We start from the raw sequence: 19,793 nt of genomic DNA, 5'->3' as shown, positions 1-19,793 counted from the left end.
TCAACGATTCTGCCTATTTTCGTTGTCTTTGTCTTTTTATTACTGACCATCATACCATATCTATTACAACAGTTATTCAATTTAGTCAGGGAATCTTGCAGGCTTATAGCAGATTTATTTAGAAGTATAACATCATCTGTTATACTTCTAAATAAATAAATAAAAAAACTAAAGCAAAGACCTGACATTAACATCTCCAATTTTGATATCAGGTTTAGTACCACTTTCATTCATAATAAGATCCATATAGATAATGAATAACGGAGGGGAAAATGTACATTCTTGTCTGACACCAGAATTAACATTGAACAATCTTCCTGTACTTCCTTCAATTCCATCTGCTGATTTACAACTTAAATAAAGACTAATTATTGCTTGATATAATTTCCCATTGACACCATATAACTGTAGCGTATTGAATAGCTTCTCTCTTGGCACCTTGTCATATGCCTTTTCCAGATCGACAAACCTTAAATACACATCTGTGTTATATTCCCATGATTTCTCGACTATTTGTCGTAAAGTGAAGATCTGATCCTGACAGCCTCTATTTGGCCTGAATCCAGCTGGTTCTTCAACAAGTTTTCCTACCACAATTCTTCTCAACCCTTTCTCAAGTATGCTAGCATAAATCTTACCAGGAACACTCAGTAGGGAAACACCTCTGTAATTCTCACATTCAGTTTTATTTACCTTTTTATATATGGGTACTATGAGAGCTCTACTCCAATCATCGGGAATTCTTTCCTCTGTCCACGCTTTCTGAACTATGCAGTGCAGTCATTTTAAGACTTTTATACCACCATACTTCAGCATTTCTGGTCAAATATCATCTACTCCTGCTGCCTTTCCACATTTCAAGCCTTTGATGGCTTTTTCTACTTCAAGAATGGATATCTATTCCTGACTATATGCCTGTTGAGTATTTTTTACCAATGTGCAATCACTGCTAGTTTCATTTAGCAATTTTTTGAAGTAATTACTCCATACTTCAAAGATATCTTTTTCTTCTGTTTTCTTGTCACCTTTATCATCTCTAATTCCTTTTTACAGCACTCTTTCCTCCATTTCTGAACTTCTTCAACAACCTCCAGAATATTTTGTTACCTTCTTGATATTTATTTTCAATGTTTTTATGTTTAGCTATTTTTACACAGTGTTTAGCTTTGTTACATGTCTCTGTATTCTCTAAGAGCACAAGCTGACCTATTTGCCAGAATCTTTTGATATGCTTTCTTCTTTTCCTTCACTGCCTCTTTTAATTCCTGTGTCCACCATGGAGTTTTGATTTTTCTATCCTTGCAGACAACCTCATCACATGCCTCTCTTGCTGAATCAATCAGAGTTTCCTCAAGTTTTGCAACTGAATCTCTACGGTTTGGTTCCTGTTCTCAAATTCTTTCGTTTTTTCTTCATGAGAGCTGCTCAACTTTTATTCGCTTTAGAACTTTCTTTCATGTTATTCTTTTCAATATGAAATTCAGTTTTATCCTGCTCAAGACTAAATAGTGATCACTTCCAATTTCAAATCCTCTGTACAAAATTTGAAAGTGTACAGAAATTCCTTTCTGTACACTTTCAGATTTCTCCCTGGTGCAAGACACCAGGGAGAAAACATCGCTATCAACAATAACATAGTCAATGAGACTTTTCTTATTCCTTGCCTCTTCTCTCCATGTGAATTTATGCACATTTTTATGCTGGAACATGGTGTTAGTAATAACCCGTCCATGTCCTGAGCGGAAATCCAACAGGTATTTGCCATTATTATTAGCTCTGCTCTTTTCTTCAAATTTTCCCAAAATATTTTTGTATTTCTGACAATCACTTCCTACTCTGCTGTTTAGATCCCCAACAAGGACTAACTTTTCCTTTTTCATTGTGTCAGTTGATTTCTCTAGATCCTCAAAAAATTCTTCCACCTCTGCCTTAGTAGAGCTTTCTGTGGGACTATAGGCACAAATTAGTTTCATTGTCCAGTTCCCCATTCTGATTTGTCCATGTCACTCTACTTGAGACTGCCTGCCATTATTATTTTCCTTTTTCATTTCCTTTTTCAAGAAGATTAGCCTCGTTTTTAGTGTCGAATACTATGGCTACTCCTTCTTTTCCTTGATTGTCATTGCCTTAATATTTGTATTTATTGCTCAGAAAGATCTCACCAATTTTTGTCATTTGTGTTTCAGTCACGCCTATTATATCGATCTGGTACTTATCTAATTCCTCAGCTAGCTCCATTTCTTTGCCATTCAGGCTTCTTAAGTTGATAGTACTGATCTACAACTCTGATGATATTGAGTTGGGGTGTGATTTAGGGTTTGTTCTAGTAGTTGACTTTTTGCCGTTCCTAGTTCCCTGGCGAAAACAACAGGGGCCTTGTTTAACATGGCGACATGTTACTGGGCATGAAATTTTTGTCATGTTATACCATCATTTTGTATTTTGGCTTGTCTGATAAAAGGGGAAAGAGTGGATTGTATGAACTTTTTTACAAGACTCTTGATAATACCCATATTTTGTTATGGATAATGGTGGAAGTATGAGTGAATGTGTCTGCCAGTAAAGATTGTCTTCTGATAAATTGAAAATTCAACATGACCCTGTGGGATTATAAATTATTATAATATCCTAAAAAGGGTAGTTGGTTATTGGATTCATGTTCAATAGTAAACTTGATACGAGATTACAAGGAGTTTACTTTCTCTAGGAGCTGAAGTAATTCCGAGTGAGATGCTATTGCAAATATTTCTTCAAGAAAACATAACCATATACAAGGCTGAGGGAATATAAGTGAAAGAGTTCTTTTTCCAGATGCTCTTATAATCAGCTAAGGTGGTGAGATAGGACTACCCAGTGCTATTCCTTCTGCTTGTTTGAACAATTTACTATGTCATGTAAAATTGCCTGCATTGATGATAAATTTAAACAGGTTAACAATGTCTTCTGGGAAACCAGATTGTAAAAACTGAAGAGTTTTTACAATTCAAAAGATTCATCTTTTAAATTTAGTTAATGGTCTATCTCCCTGCCAATATCCATGTAACATAGGGTGAAATATACTGGTGTTTTTGAATAAATTCTATGTAATTTTTGATAAATCTGTAAACCATGAAACCTGCTTTAATATGTCTAGTGCACATGTTCCATTAAAGCTATTAATTACAAACCTCTATGGCACGGAACATTCGAAATCTATAAGATGATATGGTAATCTACATTTGAAGAAAGCCAATCTTCATAATAAACTTGTGTTTCTCAATCATTGTTGCACTGCTGATATTATTCTAATTTTGTTAAAATTAAAGAAACCATCCAGTCACATTCCATGCGGAAGATTTATCAAATAAGCAAGCAAAGTGTTCTTAGTAAATGATATACATGAAACTAAGAAAATGTTTATTTAAATGATGCTGAAGTTATGGAACCTGAAAGTATTTTAAAAGATATTTTAAATCAAGACCATTTTGAATTAATTTTTTATATTTCATTATCTTTGGAAAGATGAGCACATTTAATCCATAAACATACACGAATTCATAAGTTTAAAAGGTTAGAAGGAAGAAACCATTAATTGAGCATAATTGCAACAGCCAGGTTAAAAATTTAACAAATAGACCACTAATAAATAATGAATTAAATGTTTTGTCTAAAGGTCCTGATTATGCTTTCAATATCTTACTTACAAAACATGGTAAATGTAGAAAAGCATATCAGAGAATTACATACAGATGAAGTTAATAAATTAAGTTTTGAGATTACACAAATTTTATACAAAGCAAAACTGCCTCCTTTAAAATATAGCCTTCTCAAAAGTACAAGCTCTTTGCTCCCTATGCTAGAGCACTAATATTGTCATCACGAAAGCTAATAAAGTTAATGCCACTGTTGTCATGAATACCACCAAGTATAATCATAAACTTAATATCTTATTAAGAGATAGATCAACTTAGAGTATTATCAGCAGTAATCCAACAAAAAAGTCAAATCAATAAATTAAATACATCTTTTATTGGATACCATGTTGAAAAGTTACGAATCCATCATGGTCTTCTGCCTCATCTCTGTGGTCTTCCTAAAATGCACATGGATGGCAACCTACTACACCCAATAGTGAAATGTATTCAAAGAGAAAATAAAAGATCTACATTTGTCTAATAATGAGATTATGGTTTCTAGCATTACAAGAGACTCTTCAATTTTTATAATCTGATTTCCCGGAACACATTTTTAACCTATTTAAATTTACCATCAATGCAGGCTATTTTACATGGCTTAGTAAGTTGTTCAAATAAACAGTAGGAACAGCAATGGATAGTCCTATCTCACCGCCTTAGCTGTTTATATCATGGAGCATCTAGAAAAAGAACTCTTTGACACTATTGTAAACTCTCACAATAAATTTATATCTTATTAAGATATTAAATTGCATAAAGTAAAGTGTATTGAAGCATATGTAAAACGAAAGGTTAGGGATTAACCCAGATTAGCGATGATGAAGTAAGAACGATAGTTTGCAAGGTCATATAGAAATTATTCTTGTTGAGAGGCTTATACGCTGGTTAGACATAATAACTAATATTTAAGGAATTGACAGCGTATACTGGAAATATAGATTAAATGGCATTGATTTCCCCACTTACAAACTAGCCAAGCATTTAGCCAAAGCGCTCTCACACTATACTGGCAATACACCATCACACATAAAAAACTCAGCCCACTTCAAAGCCAGTATAGGAAACCTTACACTCCAACACAATGACATAATGGTCAGTTTTGATGTCTCCTCCCTATTCACGAATGTCCCTCTCAAAGAAACCTTAGAGCTAATCCAAGCTAAATTTCCTCCCGATATCTCAGCCCTATTTCAGTTTACAATGAACTCAGGCTATTTCGTTTGGCAGGAAAAATTCTACAAACAGATAGAGGGGACAGCCATGGGTTCACCACTTTCCCCACCCTTGGCCAACTTCTTCATGGAGATGTTTGAAGAGAAAGCCTTAAACTCAGCCCCACAAAAACCTACCATATGGCTTCGCTATGTTGATGATGTTTTCGCTATTTGGCCACATGGCCCGGATTCACTCCTCTCCTTCCTAACACACTTGAACAACCAACACCCTAGAATCAAATTCACCCTGGAAAAAGAGGAAAACAATAACCTCCCCTTCCTAGACACACTAGTCACCCGCCAACCTGATGGAACCTTGGTTTTCTCAGTTTATAGAAAACCCACCCATACAGGCAGATACATTCACCAACAACCCCCCCCCCTCACAACAATATGGAGTTATTAAAACATTATTCAACAGGGCAAAAATAATCTGTTCTAATGATCAAGCCCTAACCACTGAACTAAATCACATCCGTGACACTTTCTCAGCCAACGGCTACCCCCTCCAAAAAAAAAAAAATCCAAAAAATACTTAACCCAGTTATCCACAACTCACCACCCCCTTCCCTTCACAAAAAAGATTACTCTAAATCCATCACTATTCCCTACATCAGAGGCACCTCAGAAAAAATCAATAAAATCTTAAAAAAACATGACTTGACCACTTGTTACAGACCACATAGAAAACTGGCATCCCTTATCCGCTCCACCAAAGACCAACCACTTCCCCTAGACCTACCTGGTGTATACCAGGTCCCTTGCAGCTGTAAACTGTCCTACTTTGGCCAAACAGGCAGGACAGCAAATATCAGAATCTCAGAACACAAGGATTACATCCGATTTCACCAGTACAGCCACTCTGGGCTTGCAGACCACGCTCTGGATACTCGCCACAGAATAAGATGGAAGAAAGCCACAGTAATACACTGCAGCAAGTTCAAGTATGAAAGACCATTCATGGAATCAGCCTCGGCCCTTAGGAACATGCCAAACCTCAACAAATTTGGATGCATGAAACTGCCCCAAATTTGGGAAACTTTTATCAAAAGAACTTCAGCCCAAAGGCCAAGAATTACCAATATAGCCCGCCAGGGGGCACCATCAGGACTTTAGGAAAACGCTAGCGTCCTAGCCTCAGTCTCATTTGTTGTATTAGTACTTGTGTGCACGTGTCTTTTTAGTAAGTTCCCAAGAAGATGGCAACGTAACGTTCGCCGAAATATCGGAAAGTGTATATTAAAGTTTATTTAATCTATATTTCCAGTATACGCTGTCAATTCCTTAAATATTAGTTATTATGTCATATAGAAATATGCCCCCAAGAATGGAGGGAGCCAAAATGACGTCATCATGCTTGCTGGTAAACCTGGAATTTCCATTAGAAGAACAAAGGATTGGCTATGATATAAAAGGGCTCGAGGCTTACTGATTTTATCGTCTCCAGATTTGGTTCTAGGTACGTGACTCCAGGTGTGTGAGGGGGGGGGGGAAGAGAGAGAGAGAGAGAGAGAGGCTGTTATTTCACTGTATTTCCAGTAGATGAAAGGATGAGCTGTGAAAGTGTGGTACCTGTTAGAAATTGTTGTAACTTTGACTGGAACACAACATCAAGCAAAACTAACTAAGGTTTGTCCAAGTTGATGGAACTGCATTTGTGAAAGTCAAATGTAAGTTAATACTACTTTGTTAATGCCTTAAAAGCTAGCACTTGAGAATTGTATGTCCAGTTTGATAACTAAGTGTTGTGACAGTGTTAACTAAGTATTGTGTATAATATTCAGTTATATATGTTGCCTGCTGTGTATGTAATAGGCCATAGAGAGTTAATGTCTCCTAATTGTGTGTGTACTTTGTACCAAAATTACTAAGCTAAAATAAAATGTTTTGTTTGTGTAACTATCTTGCCTGATCTATTTGCCAATGCACTGCCTCCAAAATAAAGTAGAAAACCTGTGAGCCTGTTTAATTAAGAATTGCCACGACTAGCTAAAGGATTGTTTTTTAATTAAAACTGCAAAGTATACCCTATTTGATCACAAAAGAAACGAAGAAATTATGAAAGAATTAAACCAAGAACCAGTAATAGAAAAAATTAAAAAATATAAACATAAATGGATGGAACACATTCAAAGAATGAAAACAGAAAGACTACCAAAACAAACCTTAAAGTACAAGCCATTAGGAAAAAGAAAATCAGGATGCCCTCTTAATACGCATGATGATGATGATGATGAAGTTCAATATTGTATATGTGCCATACTTAAATTCTTAAGCTATATTTATAATGAGATAGCCAAAGCTTATGGTATGATAATATCAACAGAAAAATCAAAAACTATGGGCTTTTTTGACAAGGACAGATCCAGCAAGAACTAAAATAGTAACAGATAACAAGATCTTAGAACAGGTGAATTCATTTAACTACCTAGGATGTATGATCACATATGAAAATGAAAAAGATATAAACGTATAAATTGCAAAATATTTAAAAATAACCGGTGTAATTAACTCTATATTTAAACCAAACCTAGTTCAAAAACAAACCAGACTAAAAGTATACAATACATTAGCCTCACCAGTCTTAATTTATGGAAGCGAAATCTGGACAATAAAACAAAAAGACAAAATTTTAGATGTTATTAAAGTTATTAAATATTAAAGATGTTATTAATGTTATTAAATATTAAAGATGTTATTAATGTTATTAAAGATTAATAACAGCAGAAATGAAGTTTATGAAAAAAACTGCAAAGTATACCTTATTTGATCACAAAAGAAACAAAGAAATTATGAAATAATTAAACCAAGAACCAGTAATAGAAAAAATTAAAAAGTATAAACATAAATGGATGGAACACGTTCAAAGAATGAAAACAGAAAGACTACCGAAACAAGTCTTAAAGTACAAGCCATTAGGAAAAAGAAAACCAGGACGCCCTCTTAAATGATTCAATGATGACTTCTAAGGCCGGAACAGGCCATGCTAGGCCTAAATCTTTGATATGCATGATGATGATGAAGTTTAATCTTGTATATGTTCCATACTTAAATTCTTAAGCAATATTTATAATTTAGAATGATGCAGTCATTAAAAAAATAAATTTTTCTAAATTACATAGTTTGAGAGTTGGTAACCAGCTTATCATGAATAGACTGAAAACAAAGGTCATTCATCAGAATTATTTGAGTAAAGTAGGAGAAATAAGTTAAGCTTAAAGTGCAAATGTAAAAGGAATAAAAGGCGTGATTAATAAACAATAGAAATTACAAAGGCCAGGCATTATTTCACACTAATTTCCTCAGCCTTGTATATGGTTATCTTTTGTTGATGATATATTTGCAATCTCATTCCACCTTGAATCAGAATTATTTCAGTTCCTAAAGAAAATATACTCCTTGTACTCCCGTATCAAGTTTATATTGAACATGAATCCAGTAATCAACTACCCTTTTTGGATACCATAATAATTCATAATCCCACATGCCATGTTGCATTTTTAGTTTATTGGAAGCCAACCTTTAATAGACATCTTGGGAATTAGTAAGCTCAGATGGATAAGTTTTGGACAGATGGTAACTGGAGATTAACATAAATTCCTGTTCTCTGGTCATGAAAACAGACACATAAAAAGAGTAGCACTAATAAAAAGGCTAAAAGTTGCCTTATTGAATGGGAATCATTAAATAACAGAATCATTACTGCACATTTTAATTCAACATATGTCAATAATACAAATGTATGCACCTATAAATGATGCCCATGATGAGAAAAAGGAAAAATTTTATGAACAACTGCAAAAAGTAATAGATAAAATACCCAAGCATGACATTCTTATATGGACAATTTTAACACAGAAATAGGAAGAAAAACTCGAGACAGTTGTAAACAATAGAAAAGAAGCTTGTGGTAGAAAAAATCAAAATGGGGAAAGATTAATACAATTTTGCAAGATAAATTATCTAATAGTTGGAGGTAGCCTTTTCAAACACAAAGATATCCATAAACTTACTTGGACTTCACTGATGGGAATACCAGAAACCAAATTGACCACATAATAATAAATGGAAAATATAGATCACTTCTGGATGTGAAAGTAAGAAGAGGAGCAGATATTGGGTCAGATCATATCATAGTACTAGCCAAACTAAGATTAAAACTTAAAGCAAAAAAAAGAGAAAAAAAGTAATGGAATCAGATATGACATAGCAAAACTAAATAACAAAGAAATAAAAGAACAGTTCATCACATCAGTTAGAAACAGATTCACAAAGCTGCAGCAAATGGATGAAGAAAATGACTGTCAAAAAAAAAAGTAAATGATAAATGGAAAAAGTTTCAAGATGCTTATAATGACTGTGCTAAAGAGCATTTAAAGTTGACTGGAGGAAAAATAAATAAAGAATGGATAATACAAAAAAACCTGGAATTTAATTGAAGAAAGGAAAAGAATAAAAATACTACAAGACAGTACAAAATCTGAAAGGCTTTATCAAATATATAAAGAAAAAATATAATTCTGTCGACAAAGAAGTAAAGAAATCAACCAGAGACTAAAGGTCTTACACAGAAAACCTTACAATGGAGGTGCAGAGAGCAGCAGACATGGGACAACTTAATACAGCATATGAAATAACACAAAAATTGTCTGGAAAGAAAAAGAAATTGGAAACTTGCATAAAGGCAAAAATGGAAAGTTGTTAAAAAAGGAACAGGAAATAAACTACTGCTGGAAAAAGTATTTTAGTGAAACTTTGAATGTAACAGAAAATGGTGATATAGCTAACACACAAGGACTTGTAAAACAGAACAGGAAGAACAACATAACTAAAATAAGTATTGAAAAAATTACCCCAAATGAAGTAATGAATGCAATAAAGAAACAAAAGTCCAGAAAAGCATGTGAAAATGACAAGATATACATTGAATTACTAAAATAAAGGCACTGCCTTAAATGAATTGACTAAATTATACAGTCTGATTCTGGAAACTGAGAAAATACCAGATCAGTGGAAGGAAGCAGTGATAGTGAAAATACCAAAAAAAAAAAAAAGAGAGACCTAACAAAATGTGAAAACTGGAGAGGAATTAGGTGTCTGTCTGTGCCAGGAAAGTTATTTAGCAGAATAATGGAAAGAATGAAAAATAAAATCAAAGCTATACTGATGAAAGAACAAGCAGGCTTCAGAACCGGAGCTGGAACAATACAACAGATCTTCATTTTGAGAAACATGTAGAACTAACTCTAGAATTTGGTGTCTCCTTGTACTTGAATTTTATAGATTTTGCCAAAGCCTTTGAATTCATTCACAGAGAAATCCTCTGGAAAATCTTACACATCTGTGGTATACCAAATAAGATCATTAATGTTATCAAACAAATGTATGAAAACTGTAGATCCTGAGTTTTGGTGCAGAATTCTGAAACAGAATACTCAAAATTCTGCATCAATTTGTAACTGGAGTTCGACAGGGATGTGTACTGTCTATCCTACTTTTCAATATAGTGATAGACTGGGTTATGACCAAAACCATGAAAACCAAAGCTGGCTTAAGATAGAATTTGACAACATGTCTTGAAGATCTAGGTCAGTGGTCGCCAAAGGGGTTGAAATCGACCCCCTAGGGTCGATATGACATTGTTAGGGGTCGATTCGAGCTCAGGGGTCGATTGGGGATCGACAGAAAAATATAAGACATCATTGTATGGGCAATATTTAATTTGGTTAACTTGGATTACCTCCATGACAAAAGACATGGAGGTAATGACAACGCAATTAAGAGTGAATCATAGGATCAGTACCTCCATCTTACAGGTCCATGAATAGGACCTGTAAGATGGAGTAAGGTCATGAAAATAGTTACTGAGGCCAACCAAGTAGGCCAAAATGAGGTATTTACCAATAAACGGATGTTGGTGGGTCCTGCCGGCCGGCGCAGTAGGAGCGAGATTGCAACATGTGCATGGTTCTTATTTACTGATACTTACAAGTATTTGATCCCAGTCTCATTTTTGCGCATTGACATACAAGTGAGCGTTAATGTTTTCTAAAATTCATCAACATACATATTATAATTCAATCATTATTCATTCACGAACTAAACTTCTCTATGTTGAAGAGTTGAGCAGCGCTGGTAGTAATATTAGTGATATTAATACCAGTAGTTTATTAATATCACTAGTAATACCAGTGATATTACTAGTGATAGTAATAGTAGTAGTAATATAATAATATATACTATATTATACATACAATAAACACTGTAACTATAAAATAAACAATCTAAAAACTCACATAAGCGTCTTTTTTTGCTTGTCCTATTATAATTATGTAATAGTAGAATATAGGGGGTCGATAAAAAGTCAAGAAACTCTTGAAGGGGTCGACGGGCAAATAACTTTGGCGACCCCTGATCTAGGTTATGCAGATTTCATTGTTTTGATTTCTTCTTATTTCATTGATTTCCAACAGAAAACAGAAAGATTAAGAGAAAATGCATCTTCAGTAGGCTTAAAAATAAATGAAGATAAAACAAAAGTAATAAGGATTAATAAAAGTAAAAGAAACTCTAAAGATAAATAACATAGAAGTGAAAGATGTTGAAAGTTTATTTTTCACTAGGTTAGACTATAATAAATTTAGTTTAATCCTTTATCCCAGTGAGAGCAAACAAAGTTTGCACCTGAAAATAACTTCAGGACTGAATACAGTGTTGTCCTATCTTACCTGGGTAAGTAGTACAACACCAGGCAACTCATAGCAAAGGTGGAGCAAGCTACCAACACTCCTATCCCAGTATCTCCCATAATACAAAATACATCTCCTTGCGGATATGCATAACAGTATACATATCTGCAAGGAGATGTGTTTTGCATTATGGGAGATACTGGGATAGGAGTGTTGGTAGCTTGCTCCAACTTTGCTATGAGTTGCCTGGTGTTGTACTACTTACCCAGGTAAGATAGTACAACACTATATTCAGTCCTGAAGATATTTTCAGGTGCAAACTTTGTTTGCTCTCACTGTGATAAAGGATTAAACTAAATTTATGAAGATGAAGATAGATAAAGATAAACAGAGAATAACCGAAGCATGTAATGCTTTCAAAGTTTAAGCCAATATGGAAATCTGCAGCATACAAGATTAAAACAGAATTGAAGATCTTTTTAAGTAACGTTAAATATGGAACTTGGAAAATAAGTAAAATGCAAGAACAAAAGATGAACAGTTTCCAAACCAAATATCAAATAAAGAACTATATAAAATAACTAACACAAAAAAGTATTCGAAAGGAAATGAAACTGTGTGGATGTAGATGGACAGGACATATATTCAGAATGAACCATGATGACATTCCAAGGGTAGCTCTGACTTAGACCCCCTGAAGGTATGCATAAGAGAGGAAGATCACATGGCAAAGGATAATGAAGAAGGTGAAAAATGAAGCTAGATCAGCAAGTTGGTTAGAAGCAAGAACACTAGCTCTGGACTTATGGAAAGAAAGTATCTTATTAGTCTTATGGGGCATGAAGAGGGTAAGAAGTAAGTAAGTAACCTTTAATAGCAGATACATTCACTCATATTCCTAACATTATTCATCACAAAAAAATGGGTATTATCAAGAGTCTTGTACAGAAAGCTTATACATTGTGCTCTTCTGATGCCCTTTGGTCAGATGAACTGAATAAAATTAAAAGCAATTTGATGTGTAATGGATACAACAAAAAATTATTGATAATTATCATCCTGCTATGAGACTACAATCCGATGTGAAAAGAATTTCAATACTCTACCTTAAAGGAATCTGCCAAATCACAATAAGACTAAATAGAAGATATGCCCTCTGAATAGTGCAAGTTTATCTACCTACATGTAGCTAAATTCCATCTATATGCTTCCTTCAAACCAGCTCAGAAAATGTCTTCCTTCCTACCATCAACAAAGCATACATTACCATCTCTTTCCTTACCAGGTGTCCATCAAGTACTCTGCTTGTTACCTTCCTGTTTAGGACAGACTGATCATTCTGCCTTGATTAGAATTGAAGAATATCAAGATTATATTACATTTTTGGAAACTGACAAGTCTGGCCTTGCTTCTCAAGCTACTGAAACTAGGCACAGAGTTCTTTTGAACCAGACAAAACTTTTTCACTTCAACAAGTTCATATCCGAACTTGTAGTGAAGAAATTTTGTCTATTCCTTAAAATATGTGAAATGCTAAGAAATCATCCAAACCTGAAGAGATTACTATTAATTTTTCCCAAGTTGTTTTTTTTTAAATTAATGATTATTTTATATATTTATTTAACATTTTTTTTTAATCTATGCAACTTATTACAATTGTTCCTTTGAACTCTCATAGTGTAATATCATATAATTCAGCTGTTACTGGGACACAAGATTTATGATTCATTATTTCATTCAGCTTTTGAATCTTCCTGATGATGTCCACGTAATGTTGGATGAAAATGTTGGATTGGAGTTTTGGAATGAATTCTATATATTATTTGTTACATGTGTAAGCTGTGAAACTTTAATAAGAGACTATATATTGCTCAATGTAATGTCCCAGTCATATGATATAACAGTAGCTTTTTGAAGTGCTTTCCTCTTGATACCATTTCCTCTTGATATTTTGTACTTTCCAGATCTTTGAAACATAAATACAAATCCTTCTTATATCAAAAGATTTCTCATATTTGTCTTATAGTGAAAATCTGATCTTGACAACCTGTACGATCTAAACTTCCCTTCCACAATTTTTCTTAGTCATTTTTCACATATTCTTTCATAAATCTTACCAGGAACACTCAGTAGGGAAATAGCTCTGTAATTCTCACATTCAATTCTTTAACCGTTTTCATAGATGGGTACTATAAGAACTCTACTTCGATCATCTGGAATTCAACTCTTTCTGACCAGGCCTTCTAAATTATGCAGTGTAGCTTCTGTAAAACTTTTATACTTCCATATTTTAACATTTCTGGTCAAATATCTTCCTCTTCAGCTGACTTTCCGTGGTTCATGTTTTTGATGTCTTTTTCTACTTCAAGTATGGATATGTATACCTGATAGCATTCCTGTTGAATGTTTTCTATTACTGTGCTGACACTGCTTGTTTCCTTTAGTAATATTTCAAAGTAATTACTCCAGATGTTCAGAATATCTTTATCTTCAGTTTTTGTGTCACCTTTATCATCTCTGATGCCTTTTACAGTACTCTTTCCTCCATTTCTAGCTCTTTCAGTAGCCTCCAGAATATTTTACACTTTCTTGATATTCATTTTCTGTGTTCTCCAAAATCTTCCTATGACTTTTGTTTAGCTAGTCTTACACAGTGCTTAACTTTCTTATATTTGTCTCTAACCTCTGTATTCTCTATGCACAAGCTGATGCACAAAATGCTTTCTTCTTTTTCTTCACTCCCTCTTTAACTTCCTAAGTCCACCATAGAGTTGTAAATTTTCTATCCTTGCACTGCAACTTCACCACATGCCTTTCTGGCTGAAACAATCAATGTTTTTCTTCAGGGTTTGCCACTGGATCTCCAAGGTAATGCAGATGATGTTATACTAGTAAATAATTTCACTACAAGCATACAGAAATTCTCTGATTAAATGGAATAATTACTATAATAAATTTGGTATGAAAATCAGTAATGAAAAGACAAAGTTAGTACCAACATTGAAAACATCAACTGCATCCTGATTGGAAAACCTGCAGAACAAGTTAAACATTTCAGCTATTGTGGTTCAGTTTTTAGTGATGATGGCAATATTAGCAAAGCTGGTATGACTGGAGGTCATATGAATAAATTGATATCTTGAAAGAGGGAAATTAGTCAAAACACTGAACTTGCTGTCTACAAGACAGTATTCAAACCAGATTTAACATATGAAACTGACACTTGCATTAAAAATAAGATTCTTGATTCAAGACTTCAGACTACATTTATGGGAATTTTGAGAAAGAAAGAGTAAATAATGGATGGCATCACTGGCAGTATCATATTCAACATGAGAATATTAGGAAAGAACTTGACTTTGTTAGTATTGAGGAATGTGGTAGCAGATTTAATCTCAGAAGAAGGTATAGTTCCTTAAACAGAGTGGAGAGGAAGATTAGGAAAACAAGTTTTTTTTTTTTTTTTTTTTTTTTTCAGGATAGTAGGAAAAGACCTAGAGGAATACCAAAATTTAGGTGAATCAATGCAGTAAGAAGTGCCATAAAAGACAAATATTATATTTGTCTTTTAATAATAGTAATATGGAAGTCTTGACTGAAAGGACATTAAATGGAGAAAGACATCAATAGGAAGTTAGTAATGATGTAACTTTTTCATGTCATTAATGTTCTATGTGCCATTTGAGTGTACATATTTGTTTATAATGATGATGACAGAATTTGGTATATTTTAAGTTGAACATGTTACTACCACATTTATACACACACACTCACATATGTAATTTTCTTTTAGATTGAAGAATAATGGAACAGTTTATTTAAAAGTACATAAATGGATTGAAGTCAGCTTTTGCCTTCCAAACAAAGTTCATCAAGTGCACAATAAGGATTTAGCTATAGATGTAAGTGTCTTTTTGATAAATATCTCTAGGTATATAATTAAAATGTTTTGATTTTTATTTTCATGTGATTATGAAAAGCTATGAACAAAATACTGTTTTGATAGGATAATGTTTTGACTCTTAGCTATAACAATTATGCTCTCACCTAAATCCTGTTGATTATCACTTTGAAAAATGGTTTTTCTCATGCATCTTCATGAAAAGCAGTAAACCCATAGCAGATTGGTGCCATGAGTGGGCCCTTCAGCTGCTTCAGATCTCTAAGCAGGGTGATTGTCTCACAATGGGCACTGAAATTCTTTTGTAATGTGAACATTTACAAATATTCATGCCCACAGTGAAATTCAAATCCATGTTCATTGGAGAGTGGATGATACTCTATCAGCCAACCAGATTTGCAGAATTGACTTGAATTGAACACATCTTTTCTGTTAAAATCTCTAGAATATACCTCCCCTGCTTTGTTTAATTGTTCATGATTCAGCCTCCCCTTTGCCAGATAAATTTTGTAGAAAATGAAATAAATAAAGGAATAGATATATTTTATGGGTTACTTAAAGCTCAAAGGCAAATATAAATTGGGAGGAGACCTCCATGCATTGCACCCCATTAGTGGGTATCTACTGGATACTGAATGAACAAGGATGGGCTGGCAGTTTGGGACTTAGCTGACCAAATTATACTCTATTGGTTTAAACCACAAATGCATATGCTGGTACAACATGATGACATTTCAATGCCAGCTGTGATGTCACCCAGTTAAAAAGGTCCCACTGTTTTCTTCAGGGTGAACAGTGAAAAGTCAGCTACTCAATCAAGCTCCAGCCAACATCCAAAAGAAGAAGAAACACAACATCAGAAAAAACGAAGATAAGAAACATTAATATAAGGAGTGATAATGGAAAGGAAATCAAATTTGCAAATGAACTGGAAAAGTACCATGTGGATATAATTGACATTACTGAGACACAGGTGAGATCTTACTAAATAATACATATAGGATGTTAATAATGATTAAGGAAAGGAAGGAATAGCAATAGTATTCAACACCAAACACGATGATAAACTTCTTGATTGGAAGGCGGTTTCAAGTGGTTATGTGGGCAAACTTCAAAATGGGGAAATGAACAATAAAACTTATTTGTGCCTATGGTACCACAGAATGTTCTTCTGATGAAGAAGTGGAGAAATTTTTCAAATCATTAGAACAGGCAGCTGACATAAAGAAAATGAAAAAAGTGGTCCTTGTTGGATATCTGATCAGCAGAGTAGGAAATTGAATCCCAAAAGGCATATAAGAACGTTTTTGGAAAATTTGGAGAAAAGAGTAAAACTAATAATAATGGTAAGTATTTATTATTATTAGTCACCTCCAGGGAGTCCAAAGACTCATTGAGGGAGGGCATCTACTCTATAACTCTGCTTTCACCACTCACAATCCACTAACTGACCCCAACTACACCAATGCCATGTACCACCGACCACCACCACTAGTATTTCCACAGACAATCACAAATCTCCATGCCCATGGCAAGATTCGAATCCACTAAGTGATTTGCTGGACCTCTGCTCAGAACACAGACTAATCATTGCTAACACTATGTTCTAACATAAAGATGTGCACAAGTTTGTATGGGAAGAAGATACAAGAAATAAGAAAAGCCTCATTGACTTAGTCATTGGTGATGGTGATATCTTCATTCAGGTTCAGGATATAAGTATGTAAAGAGGATTTATAATTAGAAATGACCATTTCTTAGTGCTCAGTCAGATAAAAATGAATATTATATTGAAAAGAACAGTATATAAGAAAGCTTTAAAAAGAATTAAAGTTTGCCAGCTTTTACAGGTGAACTGTAGACTTGACTATACAATCATTATTGAAGAAAAAATGAAACAGATTGAAAACAAGAACAAAACCTTGGAGTCTTGGTGTGCAAATTCTGAAGAAGACATTGATTGATTCAACAAAGGAAGTATGTGGTGAAGTTTTCTGGTGAAATTAGAGAAGCAGTTATGGAAAAGAAGAAAGCATACCACAAGCTCCTAGCAAATAAATCAGCAGATGCCTTAAAAGAATACAGAGGAAAATGTAAGAGCTAAGCTATGTATAAAAGTAGCTAAACAAAAGTCATGAGAAGACTTTTGCAAGAATATAGAAAATAAATATTAGGAAGGTGACAAAATGTTCTGGAGACCTTTGAAGAAGCTCAGAAATGGAGGAAAGTTGTAAAAGGAATCAAAGATGATAAAGGTGGCAGGAAAACTGAAGGTAAGGATATCTTAGATGTCTGGAGTAGGAAATTCTTTGGAAGACTGTTAAATGAAACAAGCAGTGACGAAAACCATACTAGAAAATTTTCAAGAGGAATGCAAAGAGGGGTACATATCAGAACTTGAGATGGAAATAGCTATCAAAAACTTGAAATGTGGAAAGGCAGCTGGAGTATATGATATTTGACCACTCGAGTTAAGATGTTAGGAATCAGTGAACAGACGGACAGGAATAGGTCACTTTGATAACAATGATTTCATGATGTATTACTCTGAACATGAAAACCTTCAAAGAAATGAAGTAGCATTCATAGTTAAAAGAGAATACAGAAAATACATTTTGGGTTACAACACAGTGTCTGATTAGAATAATTCTAATCAGAATAAAGGCATATCCAGTGAATTTTACACTCATACAGGTGTATGCACCCACTACAGATTCAAGTGAAGATGAGGTAGAAGAATTTTACAGCAGCTTGCAACAAGTAGTATACAGTATTGATAAAACTGATTTTCTTTTGATATTAGGTGACTGGAATGTAAAAGTGGATGACAAAGAAGAACGAGGCATCACTGGAAAATTAGGACTTAGGAATGAAGCGGGAGAAAGGATGTTGAAGTTTTGTGTTGAGAACATTGCTTTATTGTAAACACTTGCTTTCAACAGCATAAAAGAGGATTGTACACGTGGACTTCAGCTGGTAGAGAATATAGAAATCAGATAGATTATATTATTGCCACAGAAGTGGCAATAATATAATCTATCTGATTATATGGTGGAGTGGTGCTATCCAAGTAGCAAAAACACTACCTGGTGCAGACTTGTGGGACAGATTATGAATTATTGATAGCTGAAGTTAAATTGAAATTAAAGGCTTAGAAGAGGCAAAAGAACAGTATCAGATTTGATGGGATCCAAAAACAAAAAATTCTTTGCTGTTATTTTGAACTTTCTGACAGAAAAGGAAAATCATTAAAAGAGGACATCAACAAACTATCTGAAAAATGCAGCATTGATTCTAAGAATATCGTCAGGTGTCATTGTTTCAGGCCTATAAATAAAAGATGGAAATAGCTATCAAAACGACGGAACAAACTTTCCATGCCTAGTAAACATGACTTGCAACATACCAATAAGCACATCAAAACTAATAACAGCAATCAACATCAAATTCAAAGACACTTGTCCCCAATCGCACATATCTGCTCGACCAGATTTAACATTTGCACAAAGGGAACAAGGATGCCAGCTTCGAAGACAACTCAAAGAAAAACATCAAAATGGTTGACAACAGTTGGATCATATCCACTTCACCAACATCCATGGCCTAAACTCCAACCTTAATAGTGTCCACTACCACCTTCAATCTACCAAACCCAGACTACTCTTTCTGGCAGAAACTCAAATCTCACCTACCCCAGCACTATTTATCTCAACCTTCCAAACTACTCACTCTTTAACAACTTTTGTCCCAAGGATGGTGCCTGTGCATACATCTGCTCTGACAAACCTTGCCAGAGAGCACCCAGCCTAGAATCACACCCAACTTTGACCTTCTTTGGTTGAAAATATTCCTTCCTCACTTAGTCAAATTCTTGCTGTCTCTATCGCTCTGAGCTCTTTAATTTCCTCTCCTTAAAAATTAATTTTCTCCAATCCAACTTTCCCAACAGCGAAATTGTCCTCCTAGGAGATTTTAATATCCGCAGCACCAGCTGGCTTTCCTCCTCCAGTTGTACAGATCTTGCAGGTAGTGATGCTGAAATATTTGCCATCACCAACGACCTTACACAACTTGTTCAGATGCCAACCAGAATACCAGATAACCCAAACCACTCCCCAAACACCCTAGATCTCTTCCTCACCAATGACCTGTAATACACAGTGAAAGTAGTGCGTTCCCTCAGTAATTCAGACCACAATCTAGTGCTCATCTCCTCCCCATACAGCAGCACTTACACAGACACTCTGCAACTTCTATGCCACATTCCCATGGTTGGACTGTTGCTTACGGCCTTCCAACCCAAACATATGCACCG

At 34.4% G+C, this 19,793-nt stretch overlaps 1 protein-coding gene across 2 annotated transcripts in view; it reads left to right on the top strand.

Annotated features, from left to right (window-relative positions):
• Nprl3 (GATOR complex protein Nprl3) overlaps positions 1–19,793 on the top strand; it is a 654,348-nt gene that overhangs the window by 260,616 nt on the left and 373,939 nt on the right. For both annotated transcript variants that reach the window (XM_090398550.1, XM_090398549.1), the window contains exon 7: positions 15,371–15,479. In XM_090398550.1, the coding sequence (XP_090254676.1) occupies positions 15,371–15,479 (109 nt within the window). The remainder of the gene's footprint in view (positions 1–15,370; positions 15,480–19,793) is intronic.

This window comes from Typopeltis vanoorti, chromosome 9 (assembly GCF_054136105.1).
Source record: "Typopeltis vanoorti isolate ZY-2024b chromosome 9, IOZ_Tvanoo_1.0, whole genome shotgun sequence".
Classification (NCBI taxonomy): domain Eukaryota; kingdom Metazoa; phylum Arthropoda; class Arachnida; order Uropygi; family Thelyphonidae; genus Typopeltis; species Typopeltis vanoorti.
This window is presented reverse-complemented; position numbering and strand designations above follow the sequence as displayed.